This window comes from Mustela nigripes, chromosome 3 (genome assembly GCF_022355385.1).
Source record: "Mustela nigripes isolate SB6536 chromosome 3, MUSNIG.SB6536, whole genome shotgun sequence".
Lineage (NCBI taxonomy): Eukaryota > Metazoa > Chordata > Mammalia > Carnivora > Mustelidae > Mustela > Mustela nigripes.
Window position 1 is genome coordinate 133881279 of NC_081559.1, and position 10742 is coordinate 133892020.

The window sequence follows — 10742 nt, forward strand, 5'->3', positions numbered from 1 at the left end:
GTTCCCGTAACCCGGGAGAGGGGACGCACACAGTCCGGCGCGCGGACACACACGCAAGCGCACGCACGCTCGCGGCGAGTTCGAGCCCCGCGGCCCCCTGACCGCCCGAGGGCGTCCCCCGCGCCGCGCCTGGCGGAGCAGCACCCGCCTCCTGGTTCCTGCTGCTGCCGCCCAGAGGAGAGAGGAACCTGCAACCTCTGCCTCGAATTTCCCCCGGCGCGGCGGGCTGCGGAGAGCGGCGGAGGTGGGCGTGGGGAGGGGAACGCGATGAATGAGTTCTCCCCTCGTCTCGGAGTTGACTGAGTTGGCGGCGCCGCGCCCGGGCTTCCGGCTCTCGGCGCCCCAAGCTCTCGCGGCTCCCGGGGCTGTAGCCCACGCCCGCGGCCCGGGCTCTGCCCGCCGCGCCTGGGGAGCCGAGGCTCCCGAGCTCCTGTCCCGGCTCCAGTCCGGGGGAAAAAGGAGGGCTGTCCCCCGGCTGAGGCGCACGGCCGCGCGATTTTCCCCACTCTCCCCGGCCCCATCTGTGTCTCCATGGCGTCTCATCAGCAATCCCGGATCCAGGCTTACCTGGAGAAGAACAAGATAGGTCCCCTGTTTGAGGTAAGGCGCTGTGGATGAGGGCGGTCCCGTTTGTGTTTGGGGGAAGGGGTTCAGAACACCCAGAGGAAGGAGGGGTAGTGAAAAAATGCGCGGGAGGAGGCGGCCGTGTGGCATTTGCTTTGGCCAGTCCAGGTGTCCTGGAACGCGGCCGAGCGGGTACCTCGCTGGTTACCTGGGCGCAGACAGGTGAGCTGGAGAGGGCCAAGCCTTAGTCTGGCAGGGGAAGTTTGAGCGGTTTGAATGTCCTGCATCTCGCAGCCTCATGCACAGGACCCGGGACAGGCTGAGACGGATAGATGCACACACTTAGGTCTTACACATGCACACTTTCTTCCTGGAATTTACACTGTATTGCGTGTTGGATTTTTTTTTTTTTTTTTTTTTTTTTTTGAATGTGGTCAGTAGTAGAACCCAGAAAGCTGGAGTTGCTTAGCAATGGGAAGGAATATGGTTAACTGGGAGAAAACTGAACTGGTAAAGAGTAGGCTTCGGTAGGTGCTGGCGCGTTGAATGAAATTGTCAAACTGAGACGCTGACATCGATTGTCTGGATGAAAGGAGTCTTTGCATTGCAGACCCTACATGTGTTAGGGAGAGAAAGGGGCGGAGGAAGATTCAGGAAAAGCATACACGAATTTATGAGAGAAGACGTGTAGCTCTGAGCTGCTTCCTCTCGCCATCAAAGAATTGATGACAGAAATACAGTAGGAGAAAGGGAGAGCGGGACGACGTGAGAAAAAGGACAGGAGACTGAACCCGGAGCTGGCAAAGCGTCCCGCGGATAGCCAGGGCGCTGGGCAGATGCCGGTGCCCGCGGGGAGGGACGCCCACTCTCCTTTCCGATTCCAGTTCAGCAGTCCAGCTGGGCACTGATAGGAGACGATAGGACGTGGGAGGGTCAAGATCCCCCCTACCCCGCAAAAAAAGCAGTTGTGCTTGTTATTGGGGGTTATGTGTCCGCGGCGTCAGAATAAGGCTGGAACGCTCAAGGGGCAGAGACAGAGAACCGAGCTGTTTTCCTAGTACTGAAAAGAGGAATAACTGCAGAGAAAAAAAAAATAAGGCGAAATAATGCCGTAGTAGAAAAGGGAGAGGCAAAGAGGGATGTGATCAAAAATGGGAAGGATGGGTTTCAGATAACTAAGATTTGCAAGATATTTGAGTTTTTCTGCCCAACTTTAAGTTAATGTTGTACTATCTAGAGAGATACGGCCATTGTTTCAACTGAAGCTCATTGTTGTAAGAGTCATAAAGTCCAATAATGCATGCCTTGATTCTTCTTTCAGCCCAAAGTGTTACCAGAGGAAGTCTATATATAAAAGCAATGTAGAATTGCTGGCGCGACTAGATTGTTTTCTTTAGTCTAATGATTAGAGACTATACATAATTCTATCTATTAAAAGCTGAAGCATAATAACATTTTGTGACACAGTGTATTCGTTGTGTCAAAAGAAACATTAAAAGAAATACTTTGAGATTATGTCTACTCCCCTAGAATATAAAGTACAATTTACCAGGGAGAACAAGGCAATTCTTTTAATAGATTTATTAACTTATTTTAAAATTCCTGAGACTCCCTTTAAGTGATAATAATAGAGTTGGGCATATATGTAAACTTTCTACATAACTAGGAAATAAATCCAACTTGATTTTTATCAAGTGCTCATTTAAAAAAAAAAACTAGCTCACTTGATAATTCTGCATTGATGAATTTTAAATTATGGCAGAATTGTCTTATAAAATCATATGACCTCCTCACCAAAAATCAAACAATGACAAAATTATATGCTGTGTATTTTATTGATTTTTGTAGGGGAAACATATTACTTACATCCCCATGAGCTTGGGTTGCAGTGATGAGTAGTTAATTTTTGAGGATTGAGATGCACTTTAAATAATTGAAGGGAGAAAATAGGTACCTTCTGCTAAAAGCAGGTTCATATACAACAATTTTGATCATAAGAGAGCTAGGTTTTGAATAGAATTCTACATACTTCACAAAATTAGAAAGTATCATTAACTTGTAGCCCCTCTTTCCTCATGCTAGAAAACCAGTGAAACTAATGTAAAATGGATATTGTTGTTCTGGCATTCTCAAAGCTCCCAGGACTTTGGTCAATGGTTCTCATAAGAACTACTTTAGGAGATCGATCAAGGAGCATCCCAGAAACATGAATTTAGTAAGAAGTGGCAAAAATGATCATTACATATTTAAATCCTGGACTACATTTTAAGAAACAATATATAAATTAAAATCTCTTACCTATCACAGATTGAAATAGGTAACTCCCAAGTTTTATTATCTGTTCTGTATTGTTATTTTGTGTGTGTGTGAGAGTGTGGGGGCATTGGAGTTGGTGACAGCAGCTTACTTTAGTTTTGAAAATATACAGGACCTGGTAACATGTTCCCTTTACAGATTTTGTAAGGTAGGAAGGTTTTGTGAAAACTTTCTGGAGTAAGGCGCTTTAAAGAGATCACATGAATATTGTTTAAAACAAAAAGTAAAGGTAACATATACTGGTAGAGAATACCTGGATCCTGCTGCTTTTACCTATACAGCTTAATTACTTAATTTAGTTACTTGGTTTATTTCTTAGCTTATTTCCTTTTTTATAACATTTTATCATGTGAGAAGCTTATAAAACTGTACACAGTGCTGTATTTCAAAAACTACTCTAGATGAAAATTTATCTTGTTTCCAGGTGATTTAAGAGTATAAATTTATATTGCTTTTAAGTGATTTAACATGCTTTGAGACATTAAAAACCATGCCTAGAAATCATTGCATTAGAGTCTTGGGTAATGATATTTTAATTGTATAAAATAAAGATGTAACGTGGATAAGGTAATAATGACTTATACTCTACAACCTCTTTGAAATTTTTGTAAAATGGAATACTTTTAGTATTCTCATTGGCTTATTCAGGATGGGTGAGTAGTGAAGAGCCGAGGCATCAATCTATAAGGAATGCTTGGCATCACTTTAATAAATTAGAACTGTAATCCTATTTAATATAGATTTCCACATGTAATGACTTACTTAATTAGCAAGATGTGAAATGGTTTGACTTCCACCAAAGTACTGTATTTTGTAGCACATATAGGCAAGATTCATGGTGCAAACACAAGACTTATCTCAGCCAACCACTTAATAGTTGAAGGACCTGACAGGCAAAAATTCTTAAACTGAATAATTAACTGCATATATCCATTTATGGGGATCAAGTGATTTATTTTATCTATATTGTAAGCAGTTTAACTTCATTCCCAAGGAATTATATGATGTAGAACACTACAATAAGTTCCTTATTTTCAACATAGAGAAGTATATACTTTCCAGTTTCTCCCATTTCCATGAAAGAAACAGAATAATTATTTGAATAATATTTGTTAGAAGGGTGTTAAGGCAGTCATATATCCTGGTTTAGAAATGATTACATCTACAAGAGAGTGAAATCTTAAACTATTAAAAGGCAGGATAATGGAGTCCCCATTAAATCTCAGAGAGTATTAGATCTCTGTGTATTAGAGATGTGGCAAACCAAATGCACTACATTTCTCCAAATGTAGTCTGACCCACTCCAAGTAGAATGCAACCACTTTATCACCTGTTTACTTCACAGTACCTCTACTCACATGGGCTAAATTCATGTTAACCAGTTTGACATATATGTTACGAGGTGAAATCATGTCAGACAGGTGGTCAACCATCAGCCTGCTTCATTCACACACCGACTACTGCGCAGCTTGTTTTTCTCTGGTACCCTGCCCCACACTTTCTAGCCACATCTGCAACCTTGAATTCCAGTTGGCCTGAAGATTACCAGGGAGTGGCCTGGCAGGATCAGAACATTTGTTACATATGAAATAGGGGGCTATTGAGAGAATAAGTAAATATATTGAAAATAATGCAAGCCAGCTCTCTTGCTATTAAAAATGGGAGTCATAAATATAAAAAGGAAAACATGTAGAATGAACTCTGTGGTGTTCGATTGAAATTGGAGGTTATTGGTGTATCTCATGACTTTATGAATAGAAATAGATATAAATGTAATAGAAATAAGTATAGATTTATAGGTATTAACATATACATAAGTAGATATATGGTTGCCTGGGAATAGCAACACTTCAATAGCAATGAGCACACCTAGTGACCACATTTTACATATCACTCAACATTAGGTAGAGCCAGGTATCCTTGGAGAAATGGTTGATTCTAGACTTGGGTCTGGGAAAGTACAAGATGAACCTGTACCATATTATGTCAAGAACTAAGGAGGTTGTCTAAGAATTATAGGACTATGTCAAAAGCTTGAAGTGGGTCCATTAACTAAATCTGGGACAATTTGAGACTCAAAGTATGAGAGTAACATTTTTGTCTTACTTATAAAATAGGACTATTTTATTACACTACAATATAATGGGATACATGAATATATTCAACTTATGGGGAGAAGAGAAAGCTTTATCTTATAGTAGAATGCCAATTAATAAGAGTAGAATGGGAGATGGAATTAGAAAATCACTGTTTGGCAAGTATTTAGCAATAAGTCCAGCAAGAAACATTAATTGTTGCCAAAAATAATAGGTACAAGTTGGAGGAAGAATGAGATGTTTATCTAATCTCTAGTATCTTTCCACATAGTAGTTGTTTATAATTACAAAGGGAAAAGAAAGCTGGTTGACAATACTTAACTCAAATGAAGGGAAAAACCAATAATGTGTGCCTCCAATGGATACAATTAAAACAACATGATTTTGCTTCTTCAATATTTCTGCCAATCATGCATGACTTGAACTGAATAATGAGAAAATATTTGATAAACCTGATAGGGAAATTCTGCTTTTCTCATATTGTCGAAGATGTTAAGGTCTTGGAGGTTAAGGGAAGTTTCAGACTGATGGGACAAGTGCAAAATATAGTCCTCGAACTGATACTTTCACTCAGAAGGACATTCTTGAGAAAGTTTTGCAAAAGATGAATGCGGCCTTTAGGTGAATGAGGGTATGTGGAGTTATTTGTGCTGTTCATACACCTTTTCTGTAAGTTTAACATTATTTCAAAGTAAAAAAAATATTAAAAATAAAAATAAAGAAGAACATCTAGGAAATAAATACATATAGTTCACCCATTGGGTTTTCCTTAGACATCAAACAATGAATTTTGTTAAGAATTATATCAGTGGTTTATACATGAAAATCAATAAAGTAACAACCTATAATTTTGAGGAAAGAAAATTTATAATTCTGGTCAACTAAGCCTATGGATTTTCCTCTTTTTCCTCAAAAATTTCATTGAAATATCCACAAAAATCTTAAAATAAAATAAATGTACAAGAATACTGGAACATAAGGAAGGGTACTGAGGCAGAGAGACAGTTTCTCCTTTTTTATAACAGAATCTCTTTGTTATGAATAGTGATATCTCCTTTGCACCTATATATGGTGAAGTGGCATGGAGTCAATGATAAGTAGTGGAAATGTCTGGAATTCCTTAGACTTATTTAGGACGTGCTCTTCATATGCCCTTCCTCCTTCTTGTTGTCTAGAATGCCCCTTGTAATTCCTCCTTTGTACCTTTCCTTACTCCCTCCAACTCCCCAGGGAACAACTGGTCTCCTTTCTGTCACTATAGAATAGTTTTCTTTTTCTAGAGTTTTGTATAAATGAAACCATACACTATGTACTTTTTTGGGGGACACACCTTCTTTCACTCAACATAATCATTTTACATCCATGTTTATCAGTAGTTTATTTCTTTTAATTGCTGAGTAGTATTCCGTATGGATGTATTTGTTTGTTTTTCTTGGATAAATGCCTGGATTGGCTGGACCACATGGTAAGTGTAGGTTTAATTTTTAGGACATTAGCCACCAATTTTGAAAAGTGTATGAACAACTTTACATTCCTATAAACATTGTATGAGAGTTCCAGTTGTTCCCTGTTCTCACCAAAACTTGGTAGCATCTGTCTTTGTAATAGTAGTCATTCTAATAGATTTGTGTGATCTCTCATTGTGGTTTTATTTTACATTTACACTGTGGCCCCACTATTAACCCTACCATGAGAGACCAGTGTCAGTGGGGACCATCTGGGAAGCCTGGCTTCTCTTACCCCTGGCAATAATGAGATATACCTCTCCTTCCCCACTGGGGCCATGTCAGAGGAGGCCTAGAAAAGGCGCCATTGCTGAATGGTAATGAGGCCACTCCTCCAATGAAATCCATGCTAAGATACATTATAATTAAACTTCTGGAAAAAAAAAAAGACAAGATTTATCTTGAAAGCAGCAAGAGAAATGAAATACCATACCTCTACAGGAAAAACAATTTGACAGCAGATTCTCATCAAACCTGTAGATATCAGGAGGCAGTAGTACAACATTTTTTTAGATGCTAAAATAGGAACCTAGAGTTCTGTACTCAGAGAAAATATCCTTTAGAAAGGGAATATCATAATTTGACTATTGTGGACATTGGTGTACCATAAGAGACAGTGAACTCTAAGAAACAAACGGAAGGTTTTGGAGTTCTGGGAAGTGGGGAGGGGGGTGGGAATGAGGTAATTGGGTGATGGGCATTAAGGAGGGCACTTGATGTAATGAACACTGGGTGTTATATGCAACTGATGAATCACTAAATTCTACCTCTGAGAGAAAAAAGAAAGAAGGAAGATCAAGAGAATTTGTCACCAGCAGGTCTACCCTAAAAGTATGGCTAAAGGAGATCTCTTAAACAGAGAGAAAATTATAAAAGAAAAAGTTTAGAACGTTAGGAAGGAAGAAAGAACATGGAAAGAGCAAATATGACTAAATATAACATATTTTTCTTCTCAAATTTTCTAAATTATGTTTGGTGGTTGAAGCAAAAATTATTAGTGTCAGATGTGGTTCTGTAGAGGAGTATTTAAGACAGTTGTATTATAAGCAAGAAAGAGGAAAGAGGAACAAAGGAGGTAAGATTTCTATAGTTCACTTATATTGGTAAAACAGTACCTGTGGATAAGTAGTATATATATAATGTCATACCTAGAGCAATCACTAGAAAAGCTATACAAAAAGATGCTCTCAAAACCTCTAGTAATTTGGGGTGCCTGGGTGGCTCAGAGGGTTAAGCCTCTGCCTTTGTCTCAGGTCATGATCTCAGGCTCTCTGCTCAGCAGGGAGTCTGTTTTCTCCTCTCTCTCTGCCTGCTTCTGTGCCTACTTGTGAGCTCTCTCTCCGTGTGTCAAATAAATAAATAAATAAAATCTTTAAAAAAAAAACCTATAGTAATTGGTAGATTAAAAAAAAAAAAGATTTTGTTTATTTGAGACAGAGAGAGCATGAGCAGGTGGGAGGAGCAGCGGGAGAGGGCAAAGCAGGCTCCCTGCTGAGCAGGTAGCCCTACATGGGACTCCATCCCAGGATTCTGGTATCATGACCTGAGCCAAAGACAGATGCTTAACCAGCTGAGCCACAGGTGCCCTCGAAACTGTAGTAATTTAAAATGGAGTTCTGAAATGTGTCCAAATAACTCACAGGAATAGGAAAAAGAAAAACAAAACAAAGAACAGAAAACAAAAAATAACATGGCAGACGTTAGCCCTAATATGTCAAAATGAAATTAAATGCAAAAGGACTAAGTATACCAATTAAAAGACAGAGATTGCCAGAGTGGATAAAAAACATGATTCAACCATATGCTGTGTTTAAGAAACTTACTTAAAATACAAAGATATAAACAGGCTAAAAGGAAAAGTATAGAAAAAATATGCAAACATCAAAAGAAAGGAGGAGTGGTTATTTTAATACCAGATAAGTAGACTTCAGAGGATAGAAAAATACCAGAGATCAGAATTATCATTATATAGTAATATAAGAGTCAACCCACCAAGAAAAATAGCAGTCCCTAGTGTTAATAAACATTTGTAGACCATTCTATGTAGACTTAGTCAACTAAGTCCTAGTCAACATTTGTAGACCATTCTATGCAAAAACTACAGAATACACGTTTTTTTTTTTCTAAGTGGCATGGAATGTGTACAAAGACAGACCATTCCTTGAACCACAAAGCAAATCTCAGTTGAAATCATACAACGTATCTTTCCATCACAATGGACTAGAACTATAAGTAACAGAAACAGGAAAATTTCTAATACACTGTGAAAATATACATCATACTTCTAAATAATAATGTCAAAGAAGAAATCTCGGTGGCATCTATGGCTCAGTTGGTTAAGCATCTGCCTTCAGCTCAGGTTGTAATCCCAGGGTCCTGAAATTTAGTCCCCCTTCGGGCTCCTTGCTCAGCAGAGAGCCTGCTTCTCCCTCTCCCTATGCTACTCTCCCTGCTTGTACTCTCTCTTGCTTTCTCTCTCTCTGACAAATAAATAAATAAATAAATAAATAAATAAATAAATAAATCTTAAAAGAAGAAATATCAGGAAAATATAAATCCAACAAACAACTAAAAGGAAGATACAATGTATCAAAATTTGTGGAACACAGCTCAAGCAGTGCTGAGAAAGAATTTTATAGGCTAGCATGCCTACATTTAAAAAGTAGACTGATGTGATTGGTTGGAACCAGGAGCTTGCTTTTTCTGTCACTCCTCTGGGTTCTTCCTCTTATAGAGGACAATTTATCCAGCTAGACAGACAGCTCTTCTACAGTGAAGGAGGTGTGAATATCAATAATCTGCTGACAAGAGGTGTTTGTTGTATATCATGTTTGGTATTGAAAGTAGAACTTTAGGGGTGCCTGCGTGGCTCAGTGGGTTAAAGCCTCTGCCTTCAGCTCAGGTCATGATCCCAGAGTCCTGGGATCGAGCCCAGCATCGGGCTCTCTGCTCATCAGGGAGCCTGCTTCCTCCTCTCTCTGCCTACCTCTTTGCCTACTTGTGATCTCTGTCAAATAAATAAATAAAATCTTAAAAAAAAAAAAGGGAAGTAGATCTTTAGTTCTTGAAGGTAGGAAATGAGTGTCTTGCCTCATTCTTTATTGTGCATCTACTGTAGTATCTAGTGGAACACAGACTATAACGCAAGGCTTAATTGATATCTGTTGAAATAAACAAAACATTGACTTGTTTATTCTTTTTCCTTCTATGGAGAAAAGTACATTGAAGACATAACCAGCTAGCAAAGAGCATCTTCATATTTATTCCTTTAAGACCTAGAGAAAATATTCCTCATCACATTAATTACCCTTTATATATGGTGAATAACTTAATTATGTACTTAACTACCTAATTCATTTTCAGTCATATTTTTCCCTTTTTAATATCTGCTTTCAAGGGAGGATCTGATAAATTAATTCACACCATCGTGCAAGGCTTAATGCATACTTCTCAAGTGCTTAATGCATACCTCTCAAGTGCATTTGCATGAGGAAGCCACATGACACAGTTAAATGGGATGAAGAAGGTGATCTTTGGAAATATCTCACACTTAGCATTTACTCTCTGCTTGACCCTGAGCCCTTTACTTGCTGATCTCTGTGAACATCAGTATCCTCATCTGCAAAATAATACCCAAGAAGGACTTTATGAGGAATACATAAGATAAAACCGGGTCTAAAGAACCCAGGCCAGTAGCTGGCACTCGATGTACACCTGGTAAATTTTGGCTGCTGTCGTGTTAGATGCTGCTACTTCTCTTTTCTATTAATATTGATAACTCAATGACAGGCCATGTGGAGAGATGCTTTGCTTTTGAAGGATGACTTTCTAGTACCCTGAAATTAGAACTAATTCAAAGTATGCATCTGCGTTTTTATATTGTAGCTCTGGCATCTCTGAAAAAGTATTGTGGCACAGGTAGGAAGGAGAGTAGCACTTGGCCAAACAAAGTGTGTGTGTTTATGTGTGTGTGTTCTTTGCTCAGCAGTGGGGGAAAGTCTTGCTTATTGGCTGTATCACAAAAATATACTTTCACTAAATTTGGAGACATTATATGTAGTTAGAAAACAACCCTGAATATGTATTCTTGTCTCGGACAGGAAAGCTAGGTCACCCTCAATTAAAATAGCACACACAGACCCCGCCTCCCCATCACTCTCTGTAGCATGATTTTCTTTCTTTCTTTCTTTCTTTCTTCCTTCCTTCCTTCCTTTCTTTCTTTCTTTCTTTCTTTCTTTCTTTCTTTCTTTCTTTCTTTCTT

General features: G+C 39.1%; 1 protein-coding gene across 1 annotated transcript in view; it reads left to right on the forward strand.

Moving 5' to 3' along the window:
- The first annotated feature begins 25 nt into the window (after nt 1-25).
- Nucleotides 26-10742, forward strand: part of C3H8orf34 (chromosome 3 C8orf34 homolog) — a 144831-nt gene continuing 134114 nt past the window's right edge. The window contains 3 exon segments of the mRNA XM_059392871.1: nt 26-406; nt 408-524; nt 526-600. Of these exon segments, the coding sequence (XP_059248854.1) occupies nt 272-406; nt 408-524; nt 526-600 (327 nt within the window). The 5' untranslated portion in view covers nt 26-271.